A 22,861-nucleotide genomic window follows, 5' to 3' on the forward strand; every position below is an offset into this window, starting at 1 on the left:
AAAAAAAAAAAAAAAAAAAAAAAAAAAAAAAAAAAAAAAAAAGAACAAATCAACAAAACTGGAGCTGGTTCTTTGAAATAATTCATAAGATTGATAAATCCCTGGCCAGACTTATCAAAAAGAAAAAAGAAAGGACCCAAATTAATAAAATCATGAATGAAAGAGGAGAGATCACAACCAACACCAAAGAAATACAAACAATCATAAGAACATATTATGAGCAATTTTATGCCAACAAATTTGACAATCTGGAAGAAATGGACGCATTCCTAGAGACACGTAAACTACCACAACTGAACCAGGAAGAAATAGAAAACCTGAACAGACCCATAACCAGTAGGGAAATTGAAGCAGTCATCAAAAATCTCCCAACAAACAAGAGCCCAGGGCCAGACGGCTTCCCAGGGGAATTCTACCAAACATTGAAAGAAGAACTAATTCCTATTCTCCTGAAACTGTTCCAAAAAATAGAAATGGAAGGAAAACTTCCAAACTCATTTTATGAGGCCAGTATTATCTTGATCCCAAACCCAGACAAGGATCCCATCAAAAAAGAGAATTACAGACCAATATCCTTGATGAACACAGATGCGAAAATTCTCACCAAAATACTAGCCAATAGGATCCAACAGTACATTGAAAGGATTATTAATCACGACCAAGTGGGATTTATTCCAGGGCTGCAAGGTTGGTTCAACATCTGCAAATCAATCAATGTGATACAATACATTAATAAAGAAAGAACAAGAACCATATGATACTCTCCATAGATGCTGAAAAAGCATTTGACAAAGTGCAGCATCCCTTCCTGATCAAAACTCTTCAAAGTGTAGGGATAGAGGGCACATACCTCAATATCATCAAAGCCATCTATGAAAAACCCACCACAAATATCATTCTCAATGGAGAAATACTGAGAGCTTTTCCTCTGAGGTCAGGAACACGGCAGGGATGTCCATTATCACCACTGCTATTCAACATAGTACTAGAAGTCCTAGCCTCAGCAATCAGACAACAAAAAGAAATTAAAGGCATCCAAATCGGCCAAGAAGAAGTCAAACTATCACTCTTCGCAGATGATATGATACTATATGTGGAAAACCCAAAAGACTCCACTCCAAAACTGCTAGAACTTGTACAGGAATTCAGTAAAGTGTCAGGATATAAAATCAATGCACAGAAATCATTTGCATTTCTTTACACCAACAACAAGACAGAAGAAAGAGAAATTAAGGAGTCAATTCCATTTACAATTGCACCCAAAACCGTAAGATACCTAGGAATAAACCTAATCAAAGAGGCAAAGAATCTGTACTTAGAAAACTATGAAGTACTCATGAAAGAAATTGAGGAAGACAGAAAGAAATGGAAAAATGTTCCATGCTCATGGATTGGAAGAACAAATTTTGTGAAAATGTCTATGCTACCTAAAGCAATCTATACATTTAATGCAATCCCTATCAAAATCCCATCCATTTTTTCAAAGAAATGGAACAAATAATCCTAAAATTTGTATGGCACCAGAAAAGACCTCGAATAGCTGGAGGAATATTGAAATAGAAAGCCAAAGTTGGTGGCATCAGAATTCCAGACTTCCAGCTCTATTACAAAGCTGTCATCATCAAGACAGTATGGTACTGGCACAAAAACAGACACATAGATCAATGGAATAGAATAGTGAAACCCAGAAATAGACCCTCAACTCTATGGTCAACTAATCTTCGACAAAGCAGGAAAGAATGTCCAATGGAATTAAGACAGTCTTTTCAACAAATGGTGTTGGGAAAATTGGACAGCCACATGCTGAAAAATGAAACTGGACCATTTCCTTACATCACACACGAAAAGAGATTCAAAATGGATGTAGGACCTCAATGTTAAGAAAGGAATCCATCAAAATCCTTGAGGAGAACACAGGCAGCAACCTCTTCAACCTCAGCCGCAGCAACTTCTTTCTAGGAACATTGCCAAAGGCAAGGGAAGCAAGGGTAGAAATGAACTATTGGGACTTCATCAAGATCAAAAGTTTTTGCACAGCAAAAGAAACAGTTAACAAAACCAAAAGACAACTGACAGAATGGGAGAAGATATTTGCAAACGACATATCAGATAAACGTCTAGTATCCAAAATCTATAAAGAGCTTATCAAACTCAACACCCAAAGAACAAATAATCCAATCAGGAAATAGGCAGAAGACATGAACAGACATTTCTGCAAAAAAGACATCCAGATGGCCAACAGACACATGAAAAAGTGTTCCACATCACTCGGCTTCAGGGAAATACAAATCAAAACCACAATGAGATACCACCTTTTGCCAGTCAGAGTGGCTAAAATTAACAAGTCAGGAAATGACAGATGCTGGCAAGGATGTGGAGAAAGGGGAAACCTCCTACGCTGTTGGTGGGAATGCAAGCTGGGGCAACCACTCTGGAAAACAGCATGGAAATCCCTCGAAAAGTTGAAAATAGAGCTACCTTACGACCCAGCAATTGCACTACTGGGTATTTACCCTAAAGATACAAATGTAGTGATCCGAAGGGGCACGTGCACCCGAATGTTTATAGCAGCAATGTCCACAATAGCCAAACTATGGAAAGAACCTAGATGTCCATCAACAGATGAATGGATAAAGAAGAGGTGGTGTATATATATACAATGGAATACTATGCAGCCATCAAAAGAAATGAAATCTTGCCATTTGCGACAACATGGATGGAACTAGAGGGTATTGTGCTTAGCAAAATAAGTCAATTGGAGAAAAACAACTATCATATGATCTCCCTGATATAAGGAAGTGGAGATGCAACCTGGGGGGTTTGGAGGGTAAGAAAAGAATAAATGAAACAAGATGGGATTGGGAGAGAGACAAACCATAAGAGACTCTTAATCTCACAAAACAAACTGAGAGTTGCCGGCGGGGGAGGGGTATAGGGAGAGAGTGTTGGGGTTATGGACATTGGGGAGGATATGTGCTACGGTGAGTGCTGTGAAGTATGTAAACCTGGCAATTCATAGACCTGTACCCCTGGGGCTAATAATACATTATATGTTAATTTAAAAAATATTTTCACTGGGTATAGATTCTTAGGTTAACAGTATTTTTGCCAATGTCCTCTGGGTAGCATTATTTCTGGTGAAAAATCAGTGATAAATCATATTATTGTTCTCCTATCTATAATGCATACTTTCTCCTCTAGGTACCTTCAGGATTTTATTTTTTACTTTTAGAAATTTGACTATGTTTTTGCCTGGGTGTCATTTTCTTTGTACTTTTTCCTGCTTGGTGTTCACTGAGCTTGTAGGATCTGTGAATTGTTATTTTTCTTCAAATATGGAAACATTTCAGCCATTATTTTTTTAACTATTTTCTTCTACCTTAATCTTTTCCTCCTCTTATTGTAGGACTGCTTTATATATGTTAGACCATTTGATACTGTCTAATGATTATTGCTTTTTTTGTTTTCCTGTTTATTTTTCCCCTCTGTGAGCATCACTCTGGATAATTCCTATGTTTCTATCTTCAATTTCACTGATTTTTCCTTCTGTAGTTTCTATCTGTTATTAATTCTCCCCATTGAATTTATATTGCAGAAACTATGTTTCTCAGTTCCCAAATTTCTATTTCTTTTTTTTTTATTGTTTCTATTTATTTAGTAAGCTTTTCCATCAGCTTACCCAGTATGGAAATCTTTTCCTTTAAGCCCTTAAGTATATTTATAGTAGCTGTTTAAAAGTTCTTGTCTTCCATTTACAACATTTGCCATCTATGGGTCTGTTTCTATTTTCCGTAAAAAAAAAAAAAAAAAACCTGGTTGTGGGTCACATTTTTCTGATTTTTTCATGTCCAGAAATTTTCAATTTTATGTTGAACTTTGTGAATGCTAAATTATTTTTAGTGTCAGGATTTAGTTGCCTTCCTTTAAAAGATGCTCTTTTTGTAATTTTTTTTTTTTTTTTTTTTAAGTAGGCTCCATGCCCAAGACGGGGCTTGAACTCACAAAGAGTCCCATGTTCTACTGACAGAGCCAGCCAGGTACCCTTGTTGTATCATCTCCTAATCAATAGTTAATTTACTGGCAGGAAAGCCTGATTCTTTTGAGGCTTATTTTTAAACTTTATTGGAGAGGCACTTAGGTGGCTCAGTTAGTTGAGTGTCTGCTTTCAGTTCGAGTCGTGGTCTTGTGGTCCTGGAATCGAGCCCTACAGTGGGTTCTCTGCTCAGCAGCAAGTTAGCTTCTACCTCTGCCTCTTCCTCTGTGATCTCTCTCACTCTCAAATAAATACATAAAATCTTTAAAAAACAACTTTGTTAGAAAGGTCTAGAATGACACATAGCTTAGGGCAAAGTACTGCTACTCCTAAAGCATGGCCTTTCTGGGTCCTCAGCTGAATGCACAGAATATTTAGGGAGGTCTCTTGACTCTGGCTAGTAGGAACTCCTATGTCGCCCAGTACTATGAGACCAAGTAGCTGTTCTCTGCCAGACTTGTGAAGTCTCACCCTGTACATTAAGTCTTTAGTATTTGCCTAAAAACTTAAGACCCATATGCAGATTTCTGAATTCTCTCTAATAGCATGACCCACAAACCCCAGCTGTCTCAAGTTTCAAATGTTAAAATAAATCTCTGATGTGTTCTGCTTGGATTCCACCTCACTACAGCACCAGAAAGTATCGTCAGGCAGAAAGCCAGAGAGACAGTGGGGTCCCCTTTGTATATCTCCTTTCTCTTGGGCATCACAACCTTGCACTGCCTATTGTACAATGTCCAAAAACAATCACTTCATATATTTTGTCCAGCTTTATGGTTCTTTATGGTGAGAGGGCCATACAGTGTAGAATTTCAAATGCCATATTTATGTAACTTGTTCCCTACTTTGATAGACATTTAGGTTGTTTGAAATGGTAGTGTAGCATTAATGATTAAATGTGCAGCTCTAGGTTAAATTCCTAGTTGTGCCACTACTGGCTGTTGCTCCTTGGGGGAATTTACCAGCTGATTTCCTCACTTAAAAAATGGGATATAGGGGCACCTGGGTGGCTCAGTGGGTTAAGCCTCTGCCTTCAGCTCAGGTCATGATCTCAGGGTCCTGGGATCAAGCCCCGCATCAGGCTCTCTGCTCACCAGGGAGCCTGCTTCCCCCTCTCTCTCTCTGCCTGCCTCTCTGCCTATTTTGACCTTTGTCTGTCAAATGAATAAATAAAAAATCTTTTTAAAAAAATGTGATATAATGAAAACAACCACTTCATGGAGTTATATGAGATACTATATGTGAGATGCTTAGAACAGTTCCTGGAACACAGCAAGTACTAAAAAATTATAATTAATATAGTTACATAATTAATATAATTATATAATTAATTATAAAGTTATAATTATACCCTATTCTTACTATTACCAAAAAAAGCTACAATGAATACTCTAACATTTTATTTGCATTCTATGCAAGTCTATCTCTATTATTCCTAGGTCAATGGATATATGCCTTTATGATTTGATAGATATTTGCCAAATGCTTTTTAAAAACATTGCACTAGGGGTGCCTGGGTGGCTCAGTAGGTTAAAGACTCTGTCTTCGGCTCAGGTCATGATCCCAGGGTCCTGGGATCGAGTCCTACATCAGGCTCTCTGCTCAGCAGGGAGCCTGCTTCCCCCTCTCTCTCTGCCTGCCTCTCTGCCTACTTGTAATCTCTCTCTCTCTATCAAATAAATAAAAAAAAATCTTAAAAAAACAACGACACTGCACTAATTTACCATCTCATGTTTTTTCAAACTCTAGCCAAGTCTTAGAGATAAGCCAAACCTCTAAATTTTGCCAATCTGATACAAGTGCACCCCCTCTTTTAATTATGGGACAGAGTACCCTTTCATGTTTATTGGCTCTCTATACATTTTTTATGACCTCCTGTTGGTGTCACTCATTTTGGTTTATTTTTTTCTTACTGATTTGAATAATTTGATTGAAGAGTACAAATCATTATATACCTCTGGTTACAAACTGCCAAGCTGCTGGGCAAAATTTGTTTTATAAAAAGGGAAACTGATGAACAGAGGGGCAGCTGTCTATCATTCTAGAACAAGGTGCAGGGCCCTGGAATTTTAACCAGAAGCCAGGACATCTGAGCTTCCTCACAGGCACTTGGGAAGTCCCTTCCCCGGAAACTCAATTCTCTTATCTATAAAATGAGATATTTGGATTGAATGGATTAAGGTCCTTTTCTACCAGAAATCCAGTCATACTTTTCCCTGACTCCTGGAAGCTCAGTGCATGGGACAAGGCTCTACTTCCTTTCCCTTGGCTGCAGAGTCCCATCAGAGACCCAAATACTAGTGTCCTCAGAGGACAGACAGCAGAGCCTAGGGGTTCAAAATGCAGGCTGGTTTGAATTTCTGCCCTGACACTTGCTAGCTGCGTGACAAACCACATGAGGTCTCCTGTGTCTGTAAGGTTAATACTAGTTTCTACCTCAGTGGGTTGTTTTGAGAACTACATGAAGTCTTGTTTGTAAGACACTAACAGTGCCTGGCACATAGTAAGTGATTTATAGTGTGCTTGTTGAATAAATAAGAAAAAATTTAGCAGTAAACTCTGGGTCTCTCCACACTGCAACATGGAGAATTTAGCAGTAAACTCTGGCTGCTTCCTCACTCCTTCCTAAAGCCCAGAGGTCTGAGCCCCAAATCCCTCTACTTAAAAGCGATTTTAGGAAGGTGGGTTTAATCAAAGAATCATCCTACAAGTGGCATTTTATTTATTTTTTTTTAATTTATTTTATTTTATTTATTTGTCAGAGAGTGAGGGAGAGAGAGCGAGCACAGGTAGACAGAATGGCAGGCAGAGGCAGAGGGAGAAGCAGGCTCCCCGCTGAGCAAGGAGCCCGATGTGGGACTCGATCCCAGGACGCCAGGATCATGACCTGGAGCTGAAGGCAGCTGCTTAACCAACTGAGCCACCCAGGCGTCCCTACAAGTGGCATTTTAAAACAATAAACATTTTTTTCCTGAAGGCAAATACATGCTCATAATAAAAAATTCAGAAAGTATTAAAGAAAAATGTAAATGACCTTGTTCCATGGCTCCTCCTATGGCTCTGGGGTGCCTCCAGGACAAAGTAGGGATGCCTTGGCTTGAAGACCCAGGTACTCCACACACAACCTCCCTGAAGTCAGGAGATGCTGAAGACATCCTTTTATTTAAGGATCCCAGTTAATTCAGAACAGACCAAAAATTAAAACAAAAAAGGTAAACAGAGGTACAAAAATTGTGGGGGCATTTTCAACGTTATTTTGGGCAAAATAAAGCATTAACATGCCCCAAACCCAATTAACCATAATTATAACCGCCAAGGGTTCTCACACTGTTGTTTCCGGGCCCACAACCAGGAGCGCCTTGGTGGTTTAACAGATGGACTAGCAAGGGCGCACCAGGGGCCTACGGACCAGTCCTCTGGGGCAACCTCGACAGCCCCTCCCCACCCCACCCACCCACGCGCCGCAGAGACTGTGATCCAGGCCGCGCGGCCTCCGGGAGCGATAGCCGCTAGTCTGGAAACTGAACCACGCGGCGAAAACCCTACTGAGCCCGCGAGCAGGCGTGCCCACCCTAGACCTACCTGGCTGGCCCGGCGGGAAGGCGGGGCCTCGCTCCCCGCGCCACACGGCTCGACCAATGGGAGCGCGCGCAGCAGGGCTCCGTGGTCCGCGGGTGCTGAAAACCCGGTGCACTCAGGCGGGTCGGGACCCTGCGCACTCGAAGCCCGCGCGTGCTACCGCACCGGCCTGCAGCGCATCCCTGACCGCCCGTGCCCCGATGGACTCTGAGACCCCTACCCAGGCGCCGGCCCAGCGCTACTTCACGTGGGACGAGGTGGCGCAGCGCTCCGGAGACAAGAAGGAGCAGTGGCTCGTGATCGACCGGAAGGTGTACAACATCAGCGAGTTCTCCCGCTGGCACCCCGGGGGCCGCCGGGTCATCAAACACTACGCGGGACAGGATGCAACGGTGAGCGCTGCCAGACCGCGACACGGGAGTGGGCTGGGCCGGGCGGCTGCCGCCGGAGGTCCAGTGCGCGAGGCAGGAAGTTTGGCACCCAGGGACGAACTCACAACTCATTCGGGGAAGAGCCAGCAGGCGCCCAGCATACCCGTTGCCCACGACTTAGCACGGGATGCAAGGGCAGGAGAATAGCCGTGTAAACAGGCCAGAATCAGGACAGTGGGGATGGAGGCCGGCAACGTGCCCACACAAAGGACTGCGCCGCCCGCGCGCGTGCGTTCGGTCTCTGGCCTCGTCCTTGGTCGCCAGACGTATGCAGATCCCAGAGCAGGACAAGCAGGGAGGAAAGGCAGCATGCAGGGAGCCGGGGACGGCGGCGCGGCTGAGGCCGAGGGAGGAGAGGGGTCAGTGGCAGGAAGAGGGAGTTTCGCCCTGTCTCGGTGGGTGGGAAGGAAGAGCAGCGGGCGCCTAGGCTGCGCGTACCTGCTTGCGAAGGGAGGCGGGAGAGGGAAGCGTTCTCGGGGACGGGGCCGAGGCGGGAAGCCTCCAGGTGCCCGCTGCGGTGGGAACCCCCGTACAGGGTGAAGGAGGGGCCTCACCGCCCAGAGAGGACTAACCACTGCTGGTGCACAGTGGGTCAGGGAGCGGCGTGCAGAAGGTGGGGGAGCCTACGTCAGCTTACACTTAAGAGAAAACCCGAATCATGGTGGAAGGTCACTCGGCCGCAGGCCAGCGGGGTCTCCAGCTATTCGCCGCAGCGGACAGCTGTTTGCACTCCCGGGCTGTGGTTCGCATCCTTTCTGGGCTCACTATGGGGGCCAGCGCGCCATCCAGACCCAGTCTTGCTCTTCCCTTTCTAGACCACCTGCTCTCGGACGTAAGGCAACTGGCTCCTCCTGCCGTGGTTGGAGAGCAGGCGATCACCTCGTGGGACCCTGTAGAGACTTTGCTCCGCCGCGTCCCCTCCCCCTACATCGTTCCCCAGCCCAGCGGCATGACCACTTCCGCTGTCCCTACCCTCTGCCTTTGCCATCCGGGAAGGTGCCTGGGCCCACAAGAGTCCCCGTTAGGTCGCAACGGAGCATAGACGTATTGGCCTGAGGGCCCGCAAACCTCCCTGCGTGGCGGCCGGGCGGGGGCGGGGGGCGGGCAACGCCAGAGCTTATAGTGATCACCCCTAGTGACCGACCACTCGGAAGCCGGGACTGCAGAGTGGAGCGAGGACGTGGGCTAACGCATGCGCAAATGCGGGAGGCACCGATGCTGGGTCCTCACGCTCTGTGATTTGGGGCCGGGGCTGGGGCCGGCCGCAACGGGGATGGCGATTGGTCCAGATGTGTGGTGCCGCCGGCCGCCTGACCTAGCCCACTTCACAGAACCAAAATGAGCCACTCTGGGGCAGGGGGTGGTCGGAGTCTTAGGGGAAATATGGAACCCTACAAGGTACAGCGGCAGAGAGAAAGAGGAGAAATGCAGAAAGTCCCAGTTCGGAGGTAGGGAGTCTTCCTAATCACATTTTATGAAGAACTCTGGCTCAGAGAAGGTCTGTTAAAAGTCCCATAGGTACAAACGGAAGTCTAGCCCCACCCATCCCTTTTAGTTATTTCTCACCTAGATCTTAAAATCTTGTGCAAAAGCTGTTCATAGACACTCCTAGAGGACGGGACAGCCCAGAGAGGTCTTTCTGTGGTCCCCCTACCCACACTTCCTATTCCTTGCTGTGGTGCCCTTTTCACTAGAACACATGCTGGGTGTTCCTGAGCTGTGCACACCCGGGAAAGATCTTCAGCACCCTCAAAAGACAGCTGACTGGAGGGAAGTGCTGTCTCTTTGAACCTGGATACAGCCTCCTTGCTAAATTAAGAGGATGGCCTCTGGTGTGAGCCCTCCAGGATCCCGGGGAGCCCCGGGCCGGCTTCCTAACCGCTGTGTCTTCTCCTATCTTTGCAGGATCCCTTTGTGGCGTTCCACATCAACAAAGGCCTTGTGAGGAAGTATATGAACTCTCTCCTGATTGGAGAACTGTCTCCAGAGCAGCCCAGCTTTGAGCCCACTAAAAATGTGAGACTCTGCTGTTTGGAGACACTTTGGTTGTTGAAGGGTAGCGGGGGGAAGGGAGGCCTAGATAAGATCACAGTTGATCACAGTCTGTAGTGTTGCTTTATTTTGTTTTTTAAGATTTTATTTGAGAGAGAGAGCAGGAGTGGGATGAGGGGCAGAGAGAGGAGATTCCCCACTGAGCAGGGAGCCTGATGCAGGGCCCGATCCTGGGACTCAGGAACCATAACCTGAGCTGAAGGGGGATTCTTAACCTCCTGAGCCACCCAGGCACCCCCAGAGTCAGCAGTTCTTGTGAAATTTTGAGGTACCTGCTTCTCCCAGTCACTGGGACATAGGTCTAAGGGAGCAGGGCTTTGAAATGCGTGGCTCTCACAAGGCTACCACCACTACCCTCATCAAGACCCATCAAACACTTAACTCCGTATCTGCTGTAACCCCATATAACCCGCACACATTTACAGATGAGAAAAACTGGGGCTCAGGGAGAGTGAGCCATGCGGCCAAGAATCACAGTGTGAGTAAATGGAGGAGCAGGGATCTGAAGCAAGTCTTTAACTCCAAAGACCACGCGCTCTTAGACCTGACCCCACGGCACCTGTCTTCTTTCCTCAGTGTCCTGGTAGCTTTACCTAGGATTATGGACTTGCCATAGCTATCTGGGGGTAGGGGGTGCTGGAGCCAAAGAGGCCCCTTGTCTCCAGCGGTGCTGGGTTACAGCTGGAAAGAATAACAGCCCCTCCCTCTCTACTCTTCCGCAGAAAGAGCTGATTGATGAGTTCCGAGAGCTACGGTCCACAGTGGAGCGGATGGGGCTCATGAAGGCCAACCATGTCTTCTTCCTGTTGAACCTCTTGCACATCCTGCTGCTGGATGTAGCTGCCTGGCTCACTCTTTGGGTCTTTGGGACATCCCTGGTGCCCTTCCTCCTCTGTGCAGTGCTGCTCAGCGTAGCTCAAGTGAGAGCTCTTGGCTCGTTAAGAGCACAGCTGTGCTCAGCATCCTTGGGGAAAGGAAGCTCCTTGTGTGCCTCAGAAGGCCAAGGAGCCCAGCCCTGTGACCAGAGCAGCTGAGGATATGGGGGAGAGTTAGTGCACAAAGACATCTTATCATCTGTGCCTTTTATTCATTCCTTGGCCACATGTGCGCCCTCGTTTTGCTCACCCAAGGGTAGCCCAAGTGTGCCAAGAATCAAAATTCTGATTTTTCAAAAATCTTGGCTTTTTCCTCACTACTACATTGCCCAACACACTCATAAAACTTGGGCCCTAATTATCAGAACCCATTTGCCAAGCCTGCCACTCGCCTCTGAGTTTGTCACTCTGTCCTTTTTTGTAGTCTGGGTATTCACTCCATCATAAGTCCTAGAACTCCAGAGAGTTCTATGGGAACTCTTCTAGGGAAACTGAAGAATAGGGAAAGGATAGTGATTTACCCCATCTCTCGTATGAGTTAGTGGCAGAGCTAGAGTTAGGACCCAGGCTTCCTGACTCCTTTCCCGACATGCTCGAGGTACTGTGGCAATCGCAGGGCTAAGGCGGACAAAGGAAGGGGATGAGGTAGAGGAACCACTGAGGTCTTTGAGAGGGAGCCTGGGCTAGTGGGCTGCTCTCAGCACTAACCTTTCTCACTCAGATCCAGGCCGGCTGGCTACAGCATGACTTTGGGCACCTGTCTGTCTTCAGCACCTCTACCTGGAACCACCTGCTACATCATTTCGTGATTGGCCACCTGAAGGTCAATGGGCTATGGAGGGGCTCTTGAAACTCCAGTCAATGAAGGGTTACCTTGGGGGAATGGGGGAATGCTAGGCATTCATACTCCTGTCCCTGCTGTCCTGTAGGGGGCCCCTTCCAGTTGGTGGAACCACATGCACTTCCAGCACCACGCCAAGCCCAACTGTTTCGGCAAAGACCCGGACATCAGCATGCACCCCTTACTCTTTGCCCTGGGGAAGATCCTGTCTGTGGAGGTGAGCAGAAATATCAGTGGGAAGGTCTTGGGAGAATGGCAGCCAGCCAGAAGAGAGGGCTCTGGGGAAATGCTCACAATGCTGTCGGTGGGGGTGAGACGCTGGGGCCAGGCTGGCTCCCAGGCATTTGTGGGAAGCAGCAGGTAGTAAATTAGCCGCCCAGGACAGGGTCATCTGTCCTCCCTGGTGAGTGCAAGCCAACGGTTATTGCATAAAAGCACCTCACGCTGCAAAGGATCCAAACAATGATCAGATTACTGTGCAAATCTCTTGCCAGTCGAATGGGTGGGCCTCCTTGGGGATGATTTTTAGGCACTCCTATCCAGGGTAGTCACCCCCACCCCTCCACCCCTGCCCTTTGCAACTTTGATATCCTACTGTGTGCAGTCTTCCCCATCAAGGGCTGGACCCACCGTCTTACTCTTCTTTGACGCCCAGTGCCTGGAACATTCATTCACTCGGTAATTCTTCCCACCCATCTGACCCCAGCCCGACTTGCAGGGTGGTCAGTGTCGGGTCTGAGTTATCCCCTGGGGTTATGAGCAAAAACTGCAGTGCAGCTGCTTAAGGACGAATGCCTGAGGGTAGAGAGCTGGAGCGCTTTCGATGAACAGAAGGCAACAGGAAGCTTTGAATGGCCAGCAGAGTTGTTGGTAAAGTTATTTTAAAAGCCTTTGCACACAGGCTCTAGGCTGCGGTCCGAGTCCCACCAGGTCCCGCTCCCCCACTGTATGAGACTTCAGCGTGCCTGGAATTCAGCCGTTCAGGACTGCTCCATTCCAGGCACGAGTGAGTGCAGGGTCGGCTGGCTGTCCTCCCACTCTGGCCAGGAGAAGGACTCTGTGGAAAGGCTTTTACAGCATTGGCTGTCCTGGCACCAGGAGCCCCCTATTTGAGGCTTATGCCCCACCTGTCCATAATGTCCTAATGGTCCTACCTTCTAAGCAAGGACTTGATTTGTACACGTCCGACACTGTGTTATGGTCAACAAGTGCAAGGCTGGTCAGCCAGCCCTGGACCCACCTGTGTAGGGAATTTGTTAGAGCATCAGCTCTTGGTAGCGCTTCTACTGTCTCTCTACAGGGTTTAAAAAGAAAAAAAAAAGTGGGAATTTAAGTGGAAGAGAACCTTCTCACACTACTGCCTTTATTGCTTCTGGGTACTAAGGTTTTCAAGATACTCCCATTTGCAGACACTAAATATATAAAGTGATGTAGGATCAACAGACATTTTTCTGTCTAGTTCTGAGCCTGAGGATGGGCTGCCTGTTAGTAAGTGCCTTAGCTGCAGGCTTCCTGGCCTTTGCTTCGGCCCCTCTGGATGCTGATCCTCAGGCTGGCCCCAGGGCATCCAGTGCCTCCCGAGTGCCTCCTGAGTCTCTGGGGGAACAAGAAAACACAGGGGACACCTCACCCTAAGCACAAACTTTCTGGCTCTGTCTGAGAGTTGAAACATGATAGGGCAGTTATCAGGATCATAACAGCATCTGACTGACTGTCAAGGAGGCAGCAGGGGACAGGACTCCCTTCCATAACGGTTCCAAAACAGGCCAGTGTTCTTCCCACTCACCCCCACAAACAAGACAGGGGCTCCTCTTCTAGTTTTCCCCTTAGGGGATGGGGTGAACCTCGCCCCAACATCCAGATTATCAGCAAGCCTTGTTAATACTGTCTCCAAAACACACCAAGTGCACTGACTTCTCCCAGCTCCATGGCTTCCCATCTCCCCGCTGTCCATTTTGGAGCCTGATTCCTGTTCCAGCCTCTTCACTGCTCTCCCTGCAACTCTGCCTCCCCCCTACAGTTCATTCTCGGCTCCCACAGGCAGAGTGAGCCCTTCGAAGTGCAAAGCCAATAATGCTACAGCTGTCGAAAGCCCTCCAGTGGCTTCCCATCACCACGGGAATAAAACCCAGGCTCATTACCAAGGTCTTCCTAGGGCTTTCTAAGGTCCATTGGGAAGTGGCCTTCCCTCGTTTTCCAGCCTTACCAGTCCTTCTCCCCTGTTGCTTACTGTTTGCAGCCACACTGCCCCTCTTGTCCCTTAAACCTCCCACGCTTTTGTGCTAGCTGTTCCGCCTGCATTGAATGCTCTTGCCCTGAATTTCTGCTTTGCCGGCCCCTTATCGTTCAGGTGTCAGTTCCGATGGCAACACCTCAGAGAGACCATATCTGACCAGCGGAGCCAGGACGCCGCTCCCTCACTTTGTCCTGTCTTCCTGTTTGTAATCTGTAATTACCTTGAGTTCTGTTCACACGCTGGTCACCAGCTTCCTCTCCTCAAATCACAAGCTCCATGAGAGTAAGAACGTTTGTGTTGTTCACCTCTGTATCTTCAGCACTAGAACAGGGCCTGGAGCAAAATAGGTGCTCAGTAAATACTTGTTGCATTCAATCAGTTAATACAGAGAGAATGCTTCATCTAGCCCAAGGGCCTTGCACAGAAGAAAGAGGAGCTGGCATTGCACTCAGGAGTACGGGGCCTCCTGTGCTCTGGGTCATCCAGTTGCCAGAACTTACTGGAACAAGAGGGGCAGAAGGAGCCATCAAGTGAGAGAGCAGAGCTTTGCTGTCGTGATTTTGTGCACCCACGCTAGGCATTCAGGCTGACTGAGTTAATTGCACCAGCTCGTGTCTACAGCAGCTAGGCTTGCGAGAAATCACTACCTTTTGGGAAAAGCCTTGCCAGAACCTTCAGATTGTCAAGTTCCTTTCCACAAATATTTGCCGAACTTGGCTTAGCAATCAAGGGATTTTATAAAGTTCACGTTGTAGTCAAGAGACCACAAGAGGGTCTGGATGGATGGATGTAGAGGGAATACTGGCCTGTATAGGGTTATAAATGGTTGTCTATGGTCAGCTCAGTTGGCCGAGTGTCCAACTCTTGATTTTGGCTCAGGTCATGATCTCAGGGTCCTGGGATCAAGCCCCCAGTCAGGCTCTGTGCTTGGTGGGGAGTCTGCTTGGGATTCTCTCCCTGTCCCCGCTCCCCGCTCACTCTCTAAAACAAGTAAACAAATCTTTAAAAAAAAAAAAAAAAGAAAGTACTAGATGGGGAAAGGGGGAGGATGTGGAGAGGCCTGGAAACCTTATGATGTAAGTCTCTTTCAGTGAACACGAGGTGTCCTGAGGACCTGCAGACTGCTGTGCTCGTGCCTTGTGTGGGCGGCGGCCACAGAGCTGTAGGCCATGGTGGTTGCACCTGGCCCATCCCAGCCAGGGCCTCCCTGCACTGGGCGCTGGGGCAAGGCCCGGCCTGCTGGAGCAGTCGAACAGCAGCCACAAGCTCACCCTGGAGTAGGCCAAACTCCTGAGCAGGGAAAAGCCAGGCTCACAGCGGGAGGGGAATGTGGTGACTGGTCTGCGGGTACTGATTTCTTTGCACTTTTCCTCACAGCTTGGGAAGCAGAAGAAAAAGTACATGCCATACAACCACCAGCACAAGTACTTCTTCCTGAGTGAGTGCTTCTTCCTGAGTGCGCATCCGGCACAGGGGACTCTCGGGATGGGGTCGCTGAAGGGATGTGAGGAAGAAATGACTTTCTGAAGGATTATGGTATTTCCAGTAAAGACTGGAGGAAGCACCCTGTCTCTGACTGGGTTCCTCTCTGCATGGGAGCAGATTACCATCTCAGTTGAGCAAAGTTTCCAGGCTAATGTTGGGTCAAGAGTCTTGTGTAGGGGCGCCTGGGTGGCTCAGTGGGTTAAAGCCTCTGCCTTTGGCTCAGGTCATGATCTCAGGGTCCTGGGATCGGGCCCCGCATCGGGCTTTCTGCTCGGCAGGGAGCCTGCTTCCTCCTCTCTCTCTGCCTGCTTCTCTGCCTACTTGTGATCTCTCTCTCTCTCTCTCTGTCAAATAAATAAATAAAAATTAAAAAAAAAAATTAAAAGAAAAAAAAAGACTCATGTGTAGCCAGGGCCAAGGAGTTCTTCCACAGGAACATTGTGTGGTCGGGGCAGCCATCTTGAGTAAACCTTAGACCCTGAGAAACAGACTTGGGCCGAGACGACTCCGTGGAGCAGTCCAGCACCCAGGGGGATAAAGGCAGACATGGCTGTGGGAGGACTGGCCTCAGAAAGGAAGTGGAGAGGCTGTTAGAGCTGAAAAGGAGGACATTTCTGTGGTTGTCTTAAGCTCTCTCTGAACAATGCTCTATATTCCTTGCTTTTAGCAATAGGTTTTTTTTTTTTTTTAAGATTATTTATTTATTTATTTGACAGGCAGAGATTACAAGTAGGCAGAGAGGCAGGCAGAGAGAGAGAGGAGGAAGCAGGCTCCCTGCTGAGCAGAGAGCCTGATACGCGGGACTTGATCCCAGGACCCTGGGATCATGACCTGAGCCAAAGGCAGAGGCTTTAACCCACTGAGCCATCCAGGCGCCCCTATTCCTTGCTTTTAAAAGTCTTCATCATGCCTAAAATTTGAGTGTTCTATTTCCCATAAAAATTCAAATTTTTAAAGGAAGGGAAAGGAGGATTCCACTGATCCCATTTGAGTTCAAAGGAATTTATCCTAACTGCCTGGAGAAAGGGGGATGGGTTAGAAGGGTAGAGCTGAAACGTCTGGAAGAATTTTAGAATCCGTGGCCCATCAGGAGAGAGGAGCCGTAGGTGAGCACGGTCCTGCGGTGGTTATAGGGAGCGTGAGGACCCTGCAGAGAAGGGATACAGAAAAGGAAATGGCACAGCATTAGTAGGGGACCCCTTCGACTCCCAGCGTTCTGAGAAGCCTGGCTGCCCCTTCCCAGGCCTGCCCTCCAGGGCTTCGGGTTGGGCGGTGCCGGCTCGTTTTCCTACTCCGAAGAAGTAAGCTTTCAGCCCATGAAGCCTCAGCAGGGCCCCCTGCTCCCCTCCCTTCACCTGCTCCGCGGAGCAGCGGGGAACACAGGGCGGGTGAGCGCGAGGACAGGCAGCAGGGCGGGTTCTGTGCGTGGAGTTTCCCCAGCTGCCTTGTTCCCCTGGAAGAGAATGTCACTCCCACCTTCACTCTCCTGGCATCCTCTTGGGAGGTCTTGCCTTCTTCAGACTTGCATTCATGCCCACCCTCCGGGCCTGCCGGTTGCCGTGGAGTCAGGAAAGCCAAGGCAGCTGGAAGGGGCTACAGGAAGAGGTGGCAGGGGGCAGCCCCAGGCCAGAGGCCACCCCTCCTGCGCCGAACTGCCCTCATGCTGCTCACACCCCCTCCCTGTCTCCATTTCCTTCCCAGTTGGGCCCCCAGCCTTGGTGCCTCTCTACTTCCAGTGGTATATGTTAAATTTTGTTATCCATCGGAAGAAGTGGGTGGTGAGTATCCACGGGCCCCAAGTTCCACATCCTTTGTCTTCAGGATCCTGAGGGGAGGGAATGGGGGTTCTCCAGAGGAAAGCTCACGGAAATGTACTCCAGGCCTAATGTAGAGCAAAGTTAATAGAACCGAACACAGACCTTCCTTGTCTCTAGGTGGATGACCTGGACTCAGCAGACAGCTTAACTCCCAAACCTCTATTTCTTTTTTTTTTTTTTTTTTTTTTTAAGATTTTAGTCATTCATTCATGAGAGAGAGAGAGAGCACGCACAGGCAGGGGAAAGGGCAGAGGGAGAGGGAGATGATCTCTCAAGTAGATTTGGTGCTAAGCACGGAACACCAGGCTCAGGCCCATGACCCTGAGATCATGAGCTGGGCAGAAACCAGGAGTCGGGTACTCAGCTGACTGAGCCCCCCAGGCGCAGCCCACGCAACCCCATGGCCTGTTTCATTCAGCTGGTACCTCCTGAGGTTCTTGTGCTTTTTCATAAAGCCAGGAGCCAGGCTTTCAGGTGGGGAAGAGGTAAATGCAGAAGGTTCTGGGATTCTAAAATGGCCCTGCCCGCTCCTGGCTGGATGAGAGGCATCAGAAAAGGCTTCGCGAAGTCACTTCTGTAGCTGGCCTTGGAGGGTAGGCAGAGGTGGGGTGGGGGGAGGATGGACTCTGAGCAGAGAAGCTGGGAAGTGAGGGGCAATTTTGGCCACTTGGGCATGTTGTGGACTCGTGTCAGGGGAGAGCTGTGATGCCAAAGGAGTGCTGGAGCAGGGCACCGGCACAGACCGAGCCACCATCCGGGGAGACTGATTTGGCATCTTGATGAAGGGATAAAGAACGTTGACAGGCTGGGAGGAGCTGGAGGCCGGGAGAGCCCGGAGGCCTTGGCACCTGGGAAGGAAACAGGCAAGGAGGACTGGGGACCCCGCAAAGAATGGAAGGAAGGCGTGGTGGCACGAGATATTGCGGGACTGGGTCGATGAAGAGAAGCCGCCGGTGACAGCGTTCCAGTCTGGGTCCCTGGCAGAGTGGCTGTACCAGGCAAACGGGTGAAACGAAAGGGAGAGGAGGAAGTGCTTTGTGCCAGTCATTGAGCTGTCTGCCTCTCGATGCAGGACTTGGCCTGGATGATCACCTTCTACGCCCGCTTCTTCCTGACCTACGGCCCGTTGCTGGGACTGAAAGGCGTTCTGGGCCTTTTCTTCGTGGTCAGGTACTATCTGCTGGGGAAGGAGCCATGGCAAAGAAAAGCCGATCTGTGGGAGAAACGAGTCTGGTCTAGGGGCTGCGCTGGGGCTTTAGGCACCAGAGGTGTCTCAGGGGTTGGCTTGGGAAGATGGCCAGGCCAGAGCTGTTACCTGAGGGAAAAGAAGTCTAACTTGTACTGTCTTTGTCTGTGTGCCCTATCCACCAGGTTACTGGAGAGCCACTGGTTTGTGTGGGTCACACAGATGAACCACATCCCCATGCACATTGATCGCGACCGGAACATGGACTGGGTCTCCATCCAGGTAAGGGACGGTCACTTGGAAGACCTGGGGATGACATAACTCATGAAAAGGGTGGGTGGGCCCCGATGCAGGCAAGGGGCTGGGGCAGTTAACAACAAAAGTCCCCAAACAGCACTGCCTCATTGGCTGGAAGCTTCACTCCTGCCACCATGTGGCGTGACCAGGGACGGTCCCACACTCCCTCCTCTCAGCCAGCTTTGCCTGGAGAAGGTTGCGTTGGCCTTTCCATCTGGTACCCAGAGCCACACTCTCCCCTGCCCTCTTCCTCCAGCTCCGGGCAACATGTAATGTCCACAAGTCTGCCTTCAATGACTGGTTCACTGGCCATCTCAACTTCCAGATAGAGCACCAGTAAGTAGGGAGATCTGAGAAGCAGGGTCCTTGGGAGGGTCCCTGTGGGGAAGTGGGGAGGTTGAGAGAGTGGAGTAAAGCCACTGACTGTCCCGTTCTCCCTGAAGTCTTTTCCCCACAATGCCTCGACACAATTACCATAAAGTGGCTCCCCTGGTGCAGTCCCTGTGTGCCAAGCATGGCATAGAGTACCAGTCCAAGCCCCTGCTCTCAGCCTTCGCCGACATTATCTAGTGAGTACCTGAGCCTGGGAAGATGGCTGGTAGGGTGGAAAGAGGGCAGGCAATGGGGTGGGTGATGTGTGGGGAGCAATAGGCAGGTTTCCCAGTCTTCTGGAATGGACGCCACCAAGACAAAGGCAGGATGCTCTGTTGGTCCTGTGGCCAAGGCAAGCCTTTGTTCCCAGTGCCATGGCCCAAGCTACTTCTCAGAAGCAAAGGGGAGGAAAGAGGCCATATGCCATGGAGATCGGCCTCCACTCCCCTGTAAGAGCCTCACTACTCCATGTTTTAGGGTGGTTTGTTTGGCTTTCGGCCCTGGCTCTGCTCTCTTTTACCTCCTGCTCCCATCTTGCCCCCACAGCTCACTGAAGGAGTCTGGGCAGCTCTGGCTAGATGCCTATCTTCACCAGTAAAACAGCTGCTCCATCTGGAAGAGATGCCTGTCTTCAGTGATAATACCAGCCCATCTGGGAGATGATTTTTCTGGCACCAAGGCAGAGGGGAGCTTGAGGGAAAATGCCACTGTAATTATAATATTCAGAGGGCGTGGGTTTGAGGAGATAAAGGCTCAACTCAAACCCTCCCCTTTATCTTCCAGGCACAGACATAAGACCCAAAGACATGCATGGCCCCTGGAGGGAGGGGTGGAGCTATTGGGGCAGAGATGTAAGTTTCCTTTCCTTTTTCTAGTTTGGCAGAAACTGATGCTTGGTGAGCAAAGAGGGAGTCTGAGGGTGTTGGAAGAATAGGGGGGACCTACCAAGCCCAAAAATCAGTAAGAGATTTAGCACTAAAATTCCAGCCAGGAAACGGACGAGCCCATCTCACTGGTCCGCTTCTCAGTGACTTCCCCACCCGCTACTGTCTGAGAAGACAGAGCGGGTGAACCTTCTGAGCAAGACTTATATTTGAGGCCTGGTGTAGTGCTCTGCCTGGGAGGCTCAGCTCACTCTACAGCTAGGTGGGACCTAGGTCTGCCTCAGGCTCCTGGAGAAGCAATTTTCCCACTTCTAGAAGCAGGCAGAACAAAGCCAGGACTGTGTTGCTGGAGACATCTGACTTTGAAGGCTCCTGGCATTATTGCTTTTTGAGCTTACGTTCCACCCGGGGAGCATTAGGTCCTAGGTCTTGCCAAAATAGCAAGGAGAGTTACTGGTCATTCAAAATCCCCTCCACCTTGGGATCACCTCTTATAATCACCACCCAAGGAGCAACACACTTCTAGGATGGAGAGTCTACTTCCTGATTCTTATCCACAAACAACCAAACAGACGGGACAACTTCATCTCCTCCCTAGAAACAAATGGAGGTTCCCAGTGGTTTCCCTTTGTCTTCCTACCTGTAAGTCCAAGTTTAATAAAGTAGTCAGCACAAGTGACCACATTGGGAGACCCTAAATTATCAGTCAGGAGGAAAACACAAAATTCAGTCCTAAAGAATATAGGGGTTGCTAAGAAATTTTCTAAATTTCTTAATTAGAAATTAAGAAGCAATTTCTTTTTAATTTCTTAGAAATTTCTCAGAAGAAGCAATGTATTGCTTCTGAGTAGGAACAGTGAATTAAATATAATCACTTCACAGTCCTAAACCAGAGATAGGAAGATAAAAACAGTTTGTGAACTATGAACTCTTCAAGCGTCTTCTCAGCTGGACACCAGGTAGGAATTTAAGATAATCTCTTAAAAAGCCTCCCCGCCTAATACTGAAATACAGTTTTTTACAAAATCTTCTGGTTCTTAAAAGGTAAAGATTTAACCCATGTCTAAAGCAAACAAACAAAAGAATGTGCCCAATAGTCTTTGCCTTAAGCCCCAGGGCTTGTCCTCTGCATTCACAGCCTCTGCTCCGCCCCACGGCCACAGCTTTCCCTTGTAGGTGAGGGCGTGATTTAGTGATTGACCTGTTCCACAGCACCTACTCTAAGCATATTGCTCATTTTGGATCCGGAAAGGAGGAAACTCAAACTAGAAGGAAAAAGCAGAGCCATAGTTTAGTTGAGCCTGCGTTTAGTTGTGGGAGAGAACAAAGGTCATCTGAAAGTGAGCTGCAGTGGGGTTAGAACACCTCCGTGGAAAGGCTGCAGGGATGACTTTAGCGGTTTGTCAAAACACAGATTAAAGAGACAACACGAGGGCAGGACAGGGTGCAGAAGAGTTCAGCTCTTCTCCATTTGTGCAGGACTTGGTTTGAAACAACCTGGATAGAAAGACTAGAAGCAGGACTGAGAAGTTCTACTTTCATTGGCTTCCTCCCACCAGAACAGGTGCTGGTCCTGCCCCATCCCTCTGGTCCCTACTCCCCAAGGTTTAGGGAGTCCTGTCACCAGCCTGTCCAGCCACCTGGCTGCCAGTTGGAGCAAACCCAGCATGGCTTACTGAGCCAAGCCCAGGTCCTCAACGTGTTTCAACCACCGTGGCCTTCTCTCCTTAACCTAGACTAGTGTGGTCTCACACCGCCACAGAGGAACACACCAGCGACAGAAAGCCTCAGACTGTTTTAACAGTGTGATGAGTGCTCTCAAATCCAAGCAATGACATGAGAAAATAAGCTTAAAGAGGACAAGTCATCTCCAGTCACAGATTGTGGCAAAACTAATACTGAACTCAGTGTTTTAGAATTCCAACCTACATGTTTATCTTTGTTATTCTCATCTTCCCACCACGTTCCTGGAAGCACTTTCTTTAACTGGCCCCCACATCTGCATTCTTTTTGTGTGTGCTAATTTTGTTACCACATCCAGATGAAGTAAAGCTGAAAAATAAAGTTAATTTTGACCAAATGAAGGCTATTCTATTCACTTGTAATCCACGATTTTCCTCTGCGCATGTCAATGGGACTCCCTGTGCCTGTGCTGTAAGTTACTACCTACCTCTATGGCTGGAACTTTCTGACCAGGAGTTCCCAAACGGAATCTCCTTTGCACAAGGCCTTTGGGCAGAGGAGCAGCAGGACCCTCTGAAGGGACACCAAGGCACAGGTAGACCATGGCAAGGAGAAAGCAAGCCAGCCCCTTCTCAGGAACCCCTATGTTCAAGTGCTCACTCCCCACAAACACTAGCTGGGGCGCATGCGTCTCCTTTCATGAGGCAACACCCTCACTCTTTTGCCCTTGTTTCTAGTCTCAATACAGAGGGTCCCTAAAAGTCTCTTGTTTTGCCTGAATCTTTCTCTGCAGGTGCAGTGCTTCAGAGCTGGACTACAATGCCTTTTTAACCTCAGTCTTGCTAGAACAGCTCCCTTTGAGCAAGAACATTAGAACATGCTAAGTAAAAATTTGCAGAACTGGTCTTGCCTGCAGTGTGCAGTAGTTAATCAACTAGAAAAAACCAGACAACTCAACTTGAAAAAACAAAAGGAGGGGCATCTGGGTGGTTTGGTTGGTTAAACTTCTGCCTTTGGCTCAGGTCATGATCACAGAGTCCTGGGATGAACACCCCCTACCACCCCCCATCAGGTTCCCTGCTCAGTGAAC

The 22,861-nt window shown here is 48.7% G+C and overlaps 1 protein-coding gene across 1 annotated transcript; it reads left to right on the forward strand.

Moving 5' to 3' along the window:
* Positions 1-7,748: 7,748 nt before the first annotated feature.
* On the forward strand, positions 7,749-19,853 carry LOC111149587 (fatty acid desaturase 1). The gene is made up of 12 exons (XM_022506707.1): positions 7,749-8,004; positions 9,949-10,059; positions 10,818-11,015; positions 11,692-11,793; positions 11,900-12,028; positions 15,425-15,485; positions 17,234-17,310; positions 18,422-18,519; positions 18,721-18,817; positions 19,089-19,168; positions 19,276-19,401; positions 19,751-19,853. Exons 1-12 carry the CDS (start codon positions 7,813-7,815, stop codon positions 19,800-19,802), a joined length of 1,323 nt encoding a protein of 440 aa, XP_022362415.1. The 5' UTR covers positions 7,749-7,812; the 3' UTR covers positions 19,803-19,853.
* The last annotated feature ends 3,008 nt before the right edge of the window (positions 19,854-22,861 follow it).

The sequence above is a fragment of the Enhydra lutris genome, unplaced genomic scaffold (assembly GCF_002288905.1).
Source record: "Enhydra lutris kenyoni isolate GAN:26980312 unplaced genomic scaffold, ASM228890v2 scaffoldscaffold22, whole genome shotgun sequence".
NCBI lineage: Eukaryota > Metazoa > Chordata > Mammalia > Carnivora > Mustelidae > Enhydra > Enhydra lutris.